This window comes from Onychostruthus taczanowskii, unplaced genomic scaffold (assembly GCF_017590055.1).
Source record: "Onychostruthus taczanowskii isolate IOZ18803 unplaced genomic scaffold, ASM1759005v1 scaffold90, whole genome shotgun sequence".
In the NCBI taxonomy this organism is placed as follows: domain Eukaryota; kingdom Metazoa; phylum Chordata; class Aves; order Passeriformes; family Passeridae; genus Onychostruthus; species Onychostruthus taczanowskii.
The window spans coordinates 175,079-191,654 of record NW_024506994.1 but is presented as its reverse complement, the minus strand read 5'-3'; the positions used below and the strand labels follow the sequence as shown (position 1 = coordinate 191,654).

The following is a 16,576-nucleotide window of genomic DNA, read 5'->3' as shown; positions in this document are numbered from 1 at the left end:
CATCAAAAGGTGGCAATCTGAGTAGCAACACAGCCCTTGGCACTGCTGGACTGCAGAATACCCCACACCTGGGCAGGGAGCTGAATGGGTGCTGCTCCTAAATACAGGTGAGCACCAGCACAGCTGGACTCTGTCAGCTGCCACAACACATCCTGGGGATCCTGCCCAGGAGGCAGTTGGATCACAGGTCTGTAAGGCACCATAAAATACACACATCCTCGTGTCTATAATGGGCTTTGGTACTAATATTGGTGGCCAGTGGCACTGAAATAAACCCCCAAAGTAGGGAGAGGAAGGAGAAAGAACACAGAAGTTCATGGTTAAAAAGATGAACTGGAACCCATCCTATCCAACCTTTGGTCTGAAATTATTTCACACATGTTGGGTTGGGGTTATTCTTTATTTATGCTGTGGCTTTCCTTCAGGCCCGTTTAAAGCCCAGTTGTTGCTCTTAAGACAGATTTCAACACTTAATCTAATTTCTCCAGAAATAAATTCCCCCATATCTCTGCTGCAGACAGATTTTGAGTTTCAAAGCTCTTTAGCTGAGGCTGTAACAAATTTTGTCTCTACAGATGAGATTACAGAGCAGTCTATAAATGCTCACTAGAGCAGGCTGAACGCCTAAACAGTACACATATTTTCTAACTATCTACATTCCTTATTTAAGTCTCAACACAGTACTCCTCTGAGGAAGATGAACATGGCTTTTCTTTTTCCACAGAAAATATTCTGAATTTGGAAGGAACTCACAAGGATCATGGAGTCCAACTATTAAGAGACTGGCCCATATGGGCTTGGGTGGCTGCCTACAAAGGTCCAGAAGCAAAGAATCAGACATAGGGCTTTGAGTCCTGAATTCAGCCTGCTGGCACTACATGTATTCTGGATTTTACATGGGATACAAGTAGGTATTGGTAATTAAATTGCAAGAAATTAATTTAAGACTTAAAAAAAAAAAAAAGAAAACAAAAAAAAACCATTGCCTGCAAAATCTTCTGAGATGAGGAAGGTGAGGCCCCAGCAAACCCAGCTGGCCTCTGTTTGTGGTGCAGTGGCTCCTAAATGCTGCACCACTGGCAAAACCCAGCAGTGCCACGTGTTTTACCATGGAAGCAAACAGCAGTTCCTGCCTCAAAGCACTTGTGGCTTGCTTGTGGTACTAATTTGGAGTCTTATTTGTTTGCCACTTTGTGGCAGAATAATTCATGTGAAGAAGGGGTTTCAGGTTTGGCCCAGCATTAGCACATGCAGTTCTGGGACTGTGCTCACATGCTGTTTGTGCTGACAAATTCCTGGTCCAAATAAGCCTGGGTGGCTTGAGACTAGAGGACACACTGTATTTTTGCCTAAAAGCAAGGAGGCAACTAGTGAATAATAGCTATAAGCCAGACATCTTGCTGTGAGAAATATTTTACTGCTGTGATACCATTAATGTTGACATTTAACTGCTCTATTTTTGGCAACCTTTCCTCTGAATCCAAATCGAGCAAAGCATTACAGGTCTTGCTGATAGGCTAAAATATAAAAAGAGAAATAGCTTGGTTGTGCTGCATTGAGGAATTATATGGTTTTTCTTTGCCCATTTTCCCTGCGGGCCTCAGCTAATTTCTCAGCTCTGGGCTGACGTCAATGCCGGCAGGCAGCAGCAGGGCTGCATTGGTCACTGTCACCGCGGGCAGCTCCGCGGTGCTGCCTGGGCTCCGACAGCAGCACCGCCCAGGAAATCACATTCGCTGCCCTCTTAAAAGGTAATAATCCCAGTCCAAATGCCACATTCTTTTACTGCTCAAATCCCTCCCAGAACGACTCTTTCTGCTGAAAAAGAACAGTGAAAAAAGTACAGATGCAAGGAAAAATATTCAGATGCCTCTGGCACAAGTGACTGCAGCAGCAATTAATGTCACTTTGCAAACCAAAATGTGATGCACTCATAAATTATGTTTTTAAGGCATACAGTTATTTCTGAGCATAAATGAGCTGCAGACTCTGTTCTGTAAGCAAACAGCACAAAACCTTTTAATGGTTGAGTTAAGAACAGGACAACAATAACTCTGGGACTTTTATACAGCCATATCTTGTTCCAAACGTAGTCACTGTTTGTAGAAAAACATTAAGGTGATAAGCACAAAATAATCCAGTGGATACAGGCAGATTAGCCCTTCCATTCTGCTGCTTCCCTGTTTCTGTGGTTTTTTCTTTTCTCTTAAACACCTTTTCCAGCATTAAAAAAGAGCTAAGCCTGCAGCAGTTCAGCTGCTGAAGCAACGGTTGAGTCACTGGAGTGACAAGACCTAGGTTGTCCCAAGCTATGAATAGCAAGTTGAATTAACATAGGTAAGACTCACCAATTCCTGTAATACTACCCAAGCACTTGTCCAGTGACCTCATTCAGCTGTCTCTGACATGGTCTCCTCTGTGTTCCCAGGCCCTACAATGATCCATGCTCCTGCTTCTCCTGCTTGTCTGGAGAACTCGTACAGGCTAGCTAAACCAAAGGATTCTTGGGGAACAGGGGTCTTTCTCCTCCAGCTGTCTTTGACCTATCTCTATCCTGTAATAATAAATTTAAACCTCTACATAAGCTAACAGTGGCAACTCACATAAATTTACTCAGAAAATTATCATAAAATTTATCAAATATACTCTGCCCTTCAGGGAAGAATTCAGCTGTGGCACATCCACTATATTGATTTGTCAATAAAACTTTCTGATATGCCTCTGAAAGCAGCAGTGATGTTCCTCTCTAACCATTTGCTTTGCATAAGAAAAACAGTAAGAATTTGAAGTTTTCTCCCTTAACAATGAGCACAGCTGCTTTTATGTCACTGGGCCCTACTTTTTGTGACCACATGAGCCAGGAGTAAACCCACAGCCTTGCGTGATGCAAGAAAGATGAACACAGAAGCAATTTATGATACTTCAGAATTAAAAATAATGGTATAGGATTTTATATCCCTTTGTGAGTCAATACTGTGACCTTTCCTTGATGGTGCCGTTCCTGTCTAACAGGGCCCTTTTGTCCAGCAAAGACCATGCTCATACCTTAAAGAATAATGTAAAAATGCTGATGATAACATGTAGCTACCTCATCCCTAATTCGTCCTCGTCAGGAAAGGTTAATGAGTTCAGAGCTGCCCATTTCATGTAAATGTGGCATTAGCATTATGAAAATACCTTCCACTTTCAGTCCCTTCATCCAAATGCTTTACAAATAACTGGATGCAAATAACAGGAGGTCCTTTGTATGGGTGCATGTTTGTGACAGAAGAGCTACAGCCCATCCCACAAAATACCTCCATAAAACACCTCTACAGCACCAATCTGCCATAGCAAAGTGGAGGAGCTGCTCCCTGGAAGCCCTTTATTGATGCTGCAGGAGCTGGGCACCCTCCTCTCCCAAACAGAGGAAAAGTTTTCTTTTCATCCAGCAGCTCTCCTGTACCCTGCCCCTGGTAAGAGAAGGGAAGGGCAAAAGCACCCACAGAACAGCAGGGAGAGGAAGGACAGAGATGAAAAGTTTCATCTATCACCATTTGTTTGCCCCTTCATTCCCTTTTAATCCTCCCTGGGAGTCATATGAAGTATTTAGTATTTCCTTTGACTCAGTGATGACAAACACGAGAGTTTGAAAACACTTGGGCACAGAAAATCTGCCTTGTGAGATGGTTTGAAATCCCTGTGCATGGCATTTCCTGGGCAAAGTCCTGCTCTCACCTGTTTTCCCCTTCCCTAGGGCAGGATGAGCCAAACCCAGGGCAGAGCAGGCGCTGAGGCTGGCAAGGGGAAGTCAGGGTGGCACCTGGGATCCTGGGGAAAGGCACTCTGGAGTGCAGAGTTAGAAATGAGGGGGTACAGGGCAATCTGTTGTGAAGAATGAGGCAGTGGGGGAAGGTTGGGGAGTGGACAGAGAGAGGGAGGGACTGCTTTCCAGAAAAGAAAGAGCATCTTCTAGTGCCAAGAGGATAGTTTGCAAATCACTGCACTAATAAATGGCAAACAGCTGCCTGTCCTTTGAGAGGAACAACTCTGCTGTAGACACAGGCTGGACCTGGAGACTCCCTCTCCCTCCACTTTGCAAAGGTTTCTCATATTAAATATGTTTGCAACGTGGGGTGGTTGTTTGATTGTTTGCCTGTCAGGTCCAGGTTGTATTCTCACCTGGCCTAACCTGCAGCTAGCTTTTTCCTGCAGGAATGCCTGCAACCTGCCAAGCTGTTCTGTCGTCCAGGCCCTGATGTCTGCACATCTTCATCAGCATTTGAAACTACTGGAAGTTGTCTTGACAGTGGAAGTGTTTTCCATCAAACTGATTAACAATTGCTCTCCTTTATTTGCAATATATTGAAAAGATTGTAGGCTGGTGGTCAGCACCAGGCACAGTCATGGTTCCTGGCTCTGACTGATGTACAGCACTCTGTTCATGCCTCATTTAAAGCCTAATTTCTGCATCTGTAGAAAGTGAGAATACACATCAATCATCCAGGAACTTAATTAAATATGCCATGATCTTCCCTATGGAGTAAATGCACCCTCAGTGATCTCAATTCCATGTGAAGGGACCAAAACCAGCTTTCTTTTGAGCACAAAAAGAAATCTGTTCCATTAGATCTCCAAGATGCCAGCCTGTCACTGCTGCAGCTAAAACACCTGTCCAAAACTGCTGGCACATGGCAAATCTGTTAACTCACTTCCAGTATGCTCCTTACACTCTGGAGCAAATCTCCCAACATTTTGCACCCAGGGATGGTTTTGGTCTCTAATTTTGTGGCTATGATGATTATGGCACCATACTGTGACAGGAGATGACCTGGATTCAGGGAATGGGAAAGGAGCATGGGTCTGTGTCCAGGTGGTACATCTAGCATTTCCAGTGAAGTAGGACAATAAAACTCACATTAAGCTGAGGGCATACAAAGACACTGTTCACTATTTAGAAGCGCTAATGAGTTTTCCTGATTCTCAGATGTTTATTATACCAAATCAGTCCATTTAATGCAGCAAAGATTCCTTACAAGATAAAGACATGGAAGTCAGATTCTAAAACTCTCAGCTCTGTAAACAACTGTGCCAAGTGAGTATTTTTTGACAGCTGATAAGCTGTTATATTTTTAAATTGTGTTTTTGAACGAAAAAAAAATCTCTTCTCTGAGGCTACCAATGCTGTTTGATGTCCAGCAGTTTCACTGCTGCAATACTGAGAAATGAGTGTTAGTGGGATTTGTTTTTCAATGAAATTCTAAACATAGTAAATGCACAACTGAGAACAGCAACACTATTTTAAACCCGCCGCTGCAGTTAACTAAAATTGATCCCTCTAACAAGTGCTAAAAATAGAAAGAAGAGAGCACACAATGGCTTTTCATATTGCTCCCTGCAGGCTCCTTAAATCCGGGTGAATTTGACCTTCACGCAAAGCTGTCCCAGAGTGTGGGACAATGAGTGATATTTCACATTCCAGTGCTCCAGAACAGGAATTGATTTATTACCCAGCTAGCTCGGGAATTCGTTTACATGTTTCCATTTATAACACTGCTGCATCAAAGGGAAAAAAAAAAGAAAGAAAAAAAAAAAAGAGGTTTTTGGTTTTTCTTTTATTCAGCATTTTAGAAGCAAAATATCACTCCTGGAAATAATAATATGCTATATCGTATGAAGTCTTCCCCCGACTGCTTTTTTCTACTGCCTTTTTCCTGCTGAAGGGAAACAAACCATAGGAATCTCCTGATATATATTTTCCTATTGTGAGAGATCCCATCTGAAAAAGACAGGAGATAATCCTGCAAATCTTGTGAATCATGAAACATCCTTCTGCACCCCATGCACTCCAGCTCTGAGTTCCTTCGGTGCAGTTGCACAAAAGCCCCAGTGATTAGATGTCTGCAACTGGAAGCTGCTCTCAGAGTGAGCAAGGAGTATTCCCAGTACAGCTGGGGAGAAAACAATTCTCTCATCCCACAAGAATTTCAAAAATAAACTGCTAAATTTTCATGAGCTCACCCCCACAATTGTTATTAGATTGGATCTGAAATGTTTTATTTTGGTATGAAGATAATTTAATAGGCTATTTTTTCCTTGTGGCTTATGAACATAAATTAGATTAATTTGTAAATGATACTGCTTGGACCTGAAACTGGAACCTTTCTCATTTTGAAAATTCTAAAACAGGATGCTTTAACAGCTTTGAAAGAAAACTATTTGTAAAGATGGCTTAATTAAATCAAAAGTAACCCTCTCCTGTGTACAGCTTTGGTTTCATCAGATGTGCATTTTCCAAAGGAAAGCATTGCTTGAAAATCCCAGCTAGCTTCAACTCCTGGCGTTAGCTGAAGATGGGAAGACAGAAGAAAGCCTGGATGCATTATCCATTGACATTTATCTTGTGCTAAGGGAGGCTATAACTTATCCCATTCCTCCTGCATAGTTTTCAGCAGGAAATGAGCATTCCTAACAGAGCAATCCCACCAGGGCTGGGGAACAGTAGTTATCTCTCAACAAACAACATGATAGATTCTCCACTCCAGTGAACGTGCACTTCTTGAAGTGAGAAATCTGCACCTTGGAATGCAGAACTGAGCAGATGTTGTGTAGAGCAAAAACTCTTCACATCCACAGCCAAACATTTGTCCAGTCCCCACCTAAACCATCAGCTGTGTCACCTAGGCATGAACCCCAGCACAATAAATGGTGTAAGCAAAGCTTTGATCAGCTCTCACAAGCTGCAGATAACACACAATTCTGTGCCTACACATGGCAAAACTCATTCTGAAGGAAAGAACCAGGTGACATCCATCAACTGAAATACAAATTTTAATGCAACTTCCAGCTCTCTGCCAACTCCCTCTACAGTTATTATCTACACTGGTATTTCTTGTCTGCTTTTCCTGACACGTTTTCACCCAAGGACCACAAGCTTACCTGGTCCAAGCTTAGAAACTGCATAAAGGAGGTCGTAGTTGATGACAGGTGTTGCATCATCTATTGGTTGCCACCCTACAGGTGGGGAGGCTGGAGGCGAGATGAGAAACTGTTTTGCAGGCTGTGGTGGTGCCAAATGAAGCTTGTCTCCATCTGTCTCAGAGGTCTGAATCTTTAAAGCGTAACAAAGACACTGTTTAGTACAGGAAAGAATCACAGAACGGTTTGGGCTGGAAAGGACCTTTAAAGGTCATCTCCTCCAACCCTCCTGCCTTGCTCATCCAACCTGGCCTTGAAATTATCCATGGATGGGGTATCCACAACTCTGGGCAACCTGTGCCTGTGTTTCACCACTCCTACTGCAAAAGACTTGTTCCTTACATCCAGCCTAAAACAACCTTCCTTTAGTTTAAAGCTATTTTCCCCATCCTATTGCAACAGGCCCTACTAAAAGGTCCATTCCCATCTTTCTTGTAAGCCCCCTTTAAGTACTGAAAATCCACAGTGAAGTTTCCCTGGAGCCTTTTCTTCTCCAGGCTGAAAACGCCCAGTTCTCAGCCTGTCTCCACAGCAGAGGAGCTCCAGCCCTCTGAGCATCTTTGTGGCTTCCAACAGGTCCATGCCTTTCCTGCATTTGGGAACCCAGTGCTGGACACAGGACCCCAGGTGGGATCTCACTGGACCAGAATCATGTCCCTCAGCCTGCTGGTCACACTGTGGGTGTTTCAGCCCAGGATATTTGGGGTGCCAGGGCACATTGCAAGCTTGTGTCCAGCTTTTCATCCCCACAGGATGGCTAAATGGAATGACTGCTCAAATCATACCCTTCTCATCCCAAACGCCACCCAAGCAGGATTTCAGCATCAGTCTCAGAAGAGAAGGCCTGGAGATGAATTTCATCTCAGTCTTACAGATGGTGCCTCTGCAGTAAATGTGCAGTGTGGGGCTGTGACACCAGCAAAGCTACAATGTCTGTGCCTCTTGTGTACGTTCTTTCAGGAAAAATGCAAAGCTTTGGTAGCCCCAGCTGCTAGCTCAGAGAGTTTTGAGGTTGTAAAGGCAGTGTTGTGATCTGGTCTAAACACCTAAATAAAAGGTGACATCACACAAGTAAATCCTGCACCAAGGCCTTCTAAGTAACTTCAGAAAGATTTCTACAGATTTTATTTCTTTAGTTGAAGTGGAAAAGGCATCTATGATGTTCCTTAGTAGTTTGCAAGTGAGTGTCCTTATTTTATTTCCATCTTAAATTACCTAATTACATTACTTTAATTTCTGGTCTTTTCTAGTATGTTAAAGAAGCCTTGACGTAAATAAATTGTAGTGCAGCCATACCTGAGCAAGGTTACAACCAGCTCGAGAACAGAAGCAATAAACTCTACTTCCATGCCAGCAAACATGGGGTTTGAAAAGAACCAGTCTGAATCTCTCAACTCCATGTTCCCCAGAACTTGTAGGTCTGGAAGTGGTTATTCAGCCTGGCTGAGGCCAGATACTGCTCCCAGACACTGCTGCTTCCACATCTTCACTCCCTGAACACGACTAATAAGCTCTTGTAAGACTACATGTACTGGAGAGCATAGTGCAGGTACCAGAATGGCTCTGCAGGAAATCAGCTTAGATAGGGAGACTAATCATTATTGTGCACATTTGTCTTTTTGTTGTTATCCCAAGTCTTCAATTAGCCTCCTGAATACAGTTAGAATGAAACCATTCTCAGATCTGCCTAACTGCAGGTTTTGAAGCCTTTCAGAAAAAAAATTCAGAGCCAGATTTAGGAGATCAGGGCATAAAAATTCTTAACACCTAAATCCAGCTGTAACACCTTCTGAGCTCATCTAACTCGTTAAGAACTATGTTTTTTTTCACAGCTGTTGCTTCCCATCTTCCTGTGGTTCTGCTCCTGCCTAGGCTCAAAACAGCTCCTATTCTGACCAGGATGAAGAGGGTCATAATTTAACATTATGGGTTTGCTTGATACCTTGAAGTGAGCCAGCCTTTATCGTCAGACTCTGAAGGGCCAAGCTGGCAGCTCAAAGCACACCTACATTGTTTATAAACAGTCGTGGGTATCTCACAAGCCACAGTGACCTCATCAATTTATTAAACTGCATTCAGAAGAGGTGGTGGTTGGGTTCTCAACCTCCTTCAACTTTCTCTATCCTGGCTGGGGCCCAGCTTGCTGTGGGAGATGTATGTTCTTTCTCCCTTGGATAAGGAGAATTGAACACCCACCTGACAGCTCCAATAGATGGATATAATTACCTACAGCCCCAGGCTGGGAGTGTTTTACTTCCCCTACCTTCTTCATTTGACTTGGACTCAATAAATTCCTTTTAGAGAATTCAGTATTTGTAATTCATATATTCTGTAAGTAAAAGCCAAAAAGGCAGGAGGAAGCCTGATTGTGGCTCAGGGTTGCAACCAAATATGTAATCCAGCCCCACCTTTTTTATTCACTTGGATTCTTGACATTAGCACTTTCTTATGGTTAGTTAAGAGAGTTACCCACAGACAACAATCAGTGTTTAAATCACCTCTGAGATACATAATTCTGTGTGTCGAATAAGCAACTTTAGTCCTAAGTGGTCCTTTAAATTTACTGCTGCTTCAGGGCAGAAGCAGCTCAGTCAACACAAGGAGGTTTAAGTAGTCTTCTATCAGAGAGAGAGGGCATGGGAGAAACCTTTATTACTTTTATTCAGTGTTAAAGCATAGCTTTTAAAGAAATATTGTGCAGTAACACAGAAGTAGATTCCAGATTTCATTACCTGTGCAAAGTACAACTTTAACTTCTTCCCTCTGAACTGTGTTTCATGCAGCTCTATTCTGGCACGAGCAGCTGATTTGGGACTGCTGAAATTTATCCGCACACGCCTGAAGCTTTTGAACAGCTGGAATGTCACGCAGTCATCATAGGCACGGAACAAACCTTCAAATTTCTCCTGCAAAGCAAAAAGAAATAATGCTGAAGATTAACTTTGTGCTCTGTCACATCAGTCTGAGTCAAACAACAATGTGAAACTTGACAGTTGTTTAAGCAGGAGGTTTCAACCTGTGGCCTTTAGGGACAGGTGTCCATAGACAAATAAAGGCTCTGTGAAAAGAAATTAAGGAAAGCAGTGGTCTGGTATTGCTGAATTCTGCAAAGGGTTTAGGGGAAGAGGTCTTCAAATTGAGAACCCAGCAGCTATTGAACTTCACTTAAAAGTTGAGCAAACCTATGACAGTGACACATGAAATGAAGCTGAAAGGGCACATGACTGAAAACACCAGACAACAGTGGGCTCATCTGCACAGAAGCAACCATTGTGCTGAATTACAGTGGAGTCAGCAGACAAAGGCTGCAGCTGAGGCTTATATCCACATCAGCACTGCAGGCTCATTTTGTATTGTATGATATGTTTTTTCTGGATGTTTTGTCATTTAAGTACTTAAGAGAATACACACTTGTTCTTTGAGAGGTCGTGCAGCACCAGAAAACAAATTGGACAACTGAAAACAGTGATCTGTCTGAAAGAGAAACTGCAGGTTTCAAAGTGTTTCGCTGTAGAAACATGCTCAAAAGCTCATGGCAAAAATAGGGATATTTTAGCATTGCAAAACAAAGGTCTACCACATCCATGGACTTGAAGACGAACAGAAATTCTATTCATTCTTCCAGTCTGAGCCTTGGAAGCTCAGACTCCATGATTTCTCTGCAAGCTGTGAGCACACAGAGGACTAAGTTCCACACCATCAAATAAACCCAATGTCCTTAAATCAATTCTGACACTTGCACAGGTCTTTTCATTCACAAAAGCATAGATTCATAAAATGCTAAAGCTGAAGGGGGGCAGTTATTATTTAGTCCAGCCTTCATGTTTACTGGGATTTCAGACTGCCATCCATTGAGTCACACATCAAATCTGAGTATTTAGCTACTGCAATCAAGACTTGAAGTTTTGTAAGACAGAGAATCAGGCAGACCAAAGCCCCTGCTTTTAGAAGTGCTTTATTCTGAAAAAAACCCAAAAAACCACTGGTAAGATGATTTGCCACACCATTTCATATACACTGAGAGCTGTTATGTCAGGGGTTTGTATAATTACAATAACCTAATGTATATTGTCAGTAACCTGATGTTGATGCCCCATCCCTGGAAATGTTCAAGACAAGGTTGGATGAGGCTTCAAGCAACCTGGTGCAGTGGAAGGTGTCCCTCCCCATGAAGGGGAATTGGAATGAGATTATCTTTAAGGTTCTTTCCAATTCAAACCATTTCAGGATTCTGTTTTCTTGCTATCTCTGCAAGTCCTTACATTTTTCCATGTTTTAAAATATTTCTTTGCTTCTCATCCAGAAAAACAATTTCTTTTTCCTTACAGTGGATAACTGGTACAGACTACAGAAGACAAAAAAGAAAATGCAATTTATATAATCTCATCAATACTTCAGTTCTCATCTATTGAGCTTACCAGCAAAACAAAGAATTCAGAACTTCTCAGAAAAATTCATCCAGAAGCACAGTGCAGCTGCACCAGGGAGCACTACCAGCACCGTGGGAGTAACTACTGTCAGAGTGAGACATTTGTTAAGGAGTTAACAGGGAAGCAGCTCAGTTCCACAGCCAGGGCTGTGACTGCACGGCGCATGTGCCCGATCTCCTTTCATTCACTGCCAGCTCTGTGGTCTTCCTCCCCATAACTGATATTCCATTGCTGGCACCCTTTCAAAGGAACCTCCCTATGGTCTATTAAGCTTTTATGATTTTCATTTCATTCTGCCTGACCTCACTCACCTCTTCCTCTCACTGCAGGAGATACTTTGGAGGAATGAAAAAAGAAAAAGAAAAAAGGGAGGTGAGAGCTCTGTGGTTTGGCAGAGGGTGACTAAAGGCATGCAGCAATCCCTAAAACAGTTGAAGTGCATAGGTTTGTACAAGCAGGTCTAGTCTTACCACCCAATGTTCGGTTACACTTTTTATCTGCTTCGCTTATATTTTTGAAAAATTCCATTTTCCTGAGCAGAAGCCTACATCCAGTGGCATTTGTATAAAGGTCAGCCAAAAGCAGCAGTCATCTCAGTCCTATCCTGACTGGAATTTTGATGTTACAACCTTCACAATGACCAGGGATAAAGGGCTGGGGGAAGGGAGAGAAAGGAACAGGGGCCCAATGTCTGTGTAGAGTAGGACTCACACAGCATTCAGAAACATAGTCAAAATAAAAAATAAAGTGACTAATTAAAGCTCATGTCTTCATGTTGTCTTTATTACCTACTTCAAATCTCCTCAGTGCATTTTAAAAATGAAATAAAGAAATTTAAATTCATATTAGGGGGGGACTTGGCGGTGCTGGGTTAACAGTTAATCCTAAAGGTCTTCAACGTAAACTATTCTAGGATTCTGTCAGAGATAGAAAGGTGTGTGTATATATATATATATATATATGTATGTATGTATGTATGTATAGAATGATCAAGACATTATAACAGAAGTCTCATAAGTCAAAAATTAGCAGCAAGGTGAACATTTCCCAGTAGTAGCTCTCAGTTTCCCTACAAGTCAATAATAAAATTCATCATATTAAAAAAAGTTTCACCAAGAGTGGAAGGAACCATGCATGGACTAGTCTGGACACTGGGAAGTATCTATTCCTGCTGACTATTTATTAATAAAGAGATGCTCCCTGTCTGGATGCAGCGGTCAGGGCTGTGTGCTTGCCCCCTCTGTAACACAACACTGAGCCCAGATCTTGGTGAGGGACCTAACACAACATTAGGGAAGACACAATTTCAAAAGTGGGTGTAAGAACAGTGAGCACAAGGAATGTGCTGGGCACTGAGACTCACTCTGATTAGGCACTGAAAGCAATAGATGGAGAACTGCAAAAAAGCTGATTAAGTCCTGGATGCCACTGCCACACTGGGAGAACTTTAAAGCACTATGGACTTTATTCTGCTTGCTTTTCAATTTTATACCAGCACAGCTTTAGAGACCCAGCCTTGATTAATGCTCCTGAAAATGCTGTGGGGAGGAGGGAAATCAAACCCTCTACTTGATATTATTAAAGGGCAGTCTATCCACAGTGGGGACACTTCCACTGCACTGACTGAAACTGCAACTCCCATTAAAAAGATTCATACATCTGGATTTTTTAATGTTTTCAGCTGATAATAATAATGACCTCAGCAGAGGTCATTAATCATCAAGTGAAGTTAATGGCCCTCAGCTGCATTTTGAGCCATCCCCACTCCTCCGAGCTTGATATCAATTCCCAGGAAAAGCCTTATGCCTTAATTGCTATTGCCTGTGACTTCTAATATCTGCTGAATGCACTTATCTGGATAAAAGTCTTTCAGAGTCATTCCAATCTATAAGAAAATTTATCATATATATTTTAAAGACCTAAGCAAATTTTTTTCCTTTCAAGTTTTGTGGATAAATTATTCAAGACTCATAATCTTCTCAATTCGAGACTTTTAAAGTGCTTTTAGGATTCAGTACTTTTAAATGCTTTTAGAAAGTAAGTCTTTGAACTTTCAGAGCACTTTGAAATTTGTGGGGAAAAAAAGGAAACATCCAAAGTTAAGCAGCAGTGTTGCTATTCTTAAAAAGTCAAAATGTAGAAAGTCATGAGTTACACATTTATTTCTGGGATTTTGAAGAGTCTTCATCCATCCCAAGTATGTCTCAATGAGACCCAATTAATGCTCTGGAAGATGTGAGCAACCTTCACTTCACCAAGTTCCCACTTCTCCCTCATGTGGCCCGTGCCCTCTCTTCATCTCGTTATTCCTTTGCCCAACACTGGGCACCTTTCCCCAGTTCTTTCTTGTCACCTTCTGTCAGCTCCCATCACTCAGTGCCTCTAGCATTTTCCAAAGTTCTTTTCTGTTTGTTTTCTAAATTAACGAAATTAGCACAAAGTAGGAGCATACTAATTAAAGCTGCTGATTACCCCAGCTTGATGGTTATCATTTAGGACAGCCAATGCTGAGAACAAACAGAGCAGCATGCAAGGAAGAAATGAGCACTGGAGTGACAGACAGGAGCTAAAAGCCTCTGAGGACAAGGACAAACTTATGCCCTCCTTGAATAAAAACTATTTCTAGCACTAAATGGGAGCTCATATGGGACCAAGACCCTGCAAGTCACATGGTGACAGTGATGAGTGAAATGCAGCCACAGGGAGGTAAACAAGATGCTGGGTATATTTGGAAAAGTATTTCCAGTAAAGCAAGGAGAGTATTAACAGCATTGTATGGAGCACTATAGCAGCTCATTAAAAATGCAGGGTTTGTTGCCTGTATCCTAAGCAGATTAGTGGGAATAGATCCAGATAAAAGTTACAGGGAGGTGCTGGAATGAGTCCAGAGAAGGACAACAGAGCTGGAGAAGGGTCTGGAGCACAGGTCTGATGAGGAGCAGCTGAGGGAGCTGGGAAAGGGGCTCAGCCTGGAGAAAAGGAGGCTCAGGGGGGATATCATGACTCTGCACAGTTGCCTGACAGGAGGGTACAGCCAGGTGAGGGCTGGGCTCTGCTACCAGGGAACAAGAAACAGGACAAGAGGACATGGCCTCAAGCTGAGCCAGGGGACGTTTAGGCTGGACATTAGGAACAATATCTTCACTGAAAGGGTTGACAGGCATTGGAACAGATTGGCCTGGCAATTGGTGAAATAACCATCCCTGGGAGTGCTCAAAAGGCAGGTGGATGTGGCACTTGGGGACATGGATTAGTGGTCATCACAGCAGTGCTGTGTTAATGGTTGAATATGATGATCTTACAGGTCATTTCCATCTTTAGCCATTCCATAATTCTATGAATTAACAACTTACTGAATAAGAAACTGAAATGCTTGGCTTATTCAGCAAAATAGCCTGAGAGGAGATGGAACCGTCATCAGTAATTTACCAGTACTGTTCAGAGCAAGGACAAGTCACACTATATGGCATAAATCTAGAAGACTACATTGGCATAAAACACGTGGAAACAGTTGGCATAAATAGGTTTAGTCTAGAAGTTAAAGAAGGTTTCAAACATCAGAGTAATGATCCAGAAACAACGTTCCAATTACAGCAGTGGCAGCAAATTATTTTTTTAAGATTGAATTTGGTTAGTTCATGTGAGGGACTATGACAAAGTATCGACACAATGAGCATTGTAAAACATGACAGCCATAATTAGCAAGTGAATTGGGTTCTGACACAGCAAGTTCCTGTGATTTATTTCCAAACATTTCTTTCATGAATAGCTCCACTGGTATTGTGTTCATTCAGGACAAAAGCCAAGGCCTAATTCAAATCAATGGAAGCCTTTCCACAGACATCAGCAAACTTTGGATTAGAGCCCTAGAACTCAGAACCCAAATTACATTTTATTATTCAGTGTGTTTACACTCATTATCGCCCTTGCTACACATTTGATTTAGGATATGGTTGTGATTTGGAACTTTAGCCAAATGCTTTTCCTAGAGTTTTGCAAGCAAATAAAGAAAGCATTTTTCCTATTTTAATTTTTACCATTCATTCATGTAAAAGATACTCCAAGGAACTAACCACAATAGAGAAAGGGATATAATTCACAATTATGAAATTAGTTTTTCCTGAAATTAGTTTTGTACTGGATATAAACATCCATGTAAGACATAAACTCCTATCTCAGAGTTGAATGTATTCTGTTTCCAGACAAGCCACGCTGGTTGCAACCCTACAAAGCTCTCATGAGGCACAAGAAAAAGACAGAATCTGGTAAACTGTGGAAGCTGTGCACTGAAGAGTCTTGTAGAAAAGCAACCTAAGAACAGATTAACTTCCTGTTCATAGCAAAGAGGATGGGCACACCAGTTACTTCTAGAGGGATAAAGGAGTCACTAACGTGACACACATTTAACAAAAATACTAAAACAAAAGCCTAGAAAATATGTGCTTAAGTGATTATGTCAATATCACGTGAAGGGTATTGTAGTGACCCAGCCTGGGTGTGTGGCTCTGCTCATCCATGATTAAGGAAGATGGAGGCAAGATGGAAGAGCAACAAAAGACTGCAAAGATGATCAGAGAAGATGAGAACCTGTCACGGGAGGTAAAGGTAAATGATATCCATCCCTGGAAATATTCAAGGCCAGGATGGACAGGGACCTGAGCAACCTGGTGTAGTAGAAGGTGTTCCTGCCCATGGCAGGGGCTGGAATGAGATGGTCCTTTCCAGGTCAAACCATTCTAGGATTCTGGGATCTGGCCTTGGGAAACAGAATCTGAAGTATGAGGTGTTTCCTGCTGCATCTGTCTGTAAGGAAATCAATAAATAACATGAAGGGAAAGAGACTAACAGAATAAAAATAACCAACAGTGTTGATATTAAACAAAGACTGCCTGTTAAAAGATTTAGACTTAAATTGAGGTAGTTATTTATCACTAGACCTGTAACATATCAAAATGCCAATGGCCCAGAAATAGAAACAATCCTATTTGCTTTGGAACAATCCTTTTGAAAAGGGTAAGAAGGTAAGATTAGAGAAGAGCACTATGCACTTCTGTGGTTCTCAAAGACAAAAGAAGAGGAAAGACTAAAGGAAAACAAAAGGGGATCCTGATTTGTCTAATGAACACTTGAAAGAACTCGGTTCATCTGAAGTGCTTTTAAAAATTATTTAATGATCCACACAAAATAAG

The 16,576-nt window shown here is 42.0% G+C and overlaps 1 protein-coding gene across 2 annotated transcripts in view; it reads right to left on the bottom strand.

Moving 5' to 3' along the window:
• RCAN2 (regulator of calcineurin 2) overlaps positions 1-16,576 on the bottom strand; it is an 85,034-nt gene that overhangs the window by 6,423 nt on the left and 62,035 nt on the right. For both annotated transcript variants that reach the window (XM_041426187.1, XM_041426188.1), the window contains 2 exons: positions 9,690-9,863; positions 6,919-7,090 (listed from right to left, as the gene is read on the bottom strand). In XM_041426187.1, the coding sequence (XP_041282121.1) occupies positions 6,919-7,090; positions 9,690-9,863 (346 nt within the window). The remainder of the gene's footprint in view (positions 1-6,918; positions 7,091-9,689; positions 9,864-16,576) is intronic.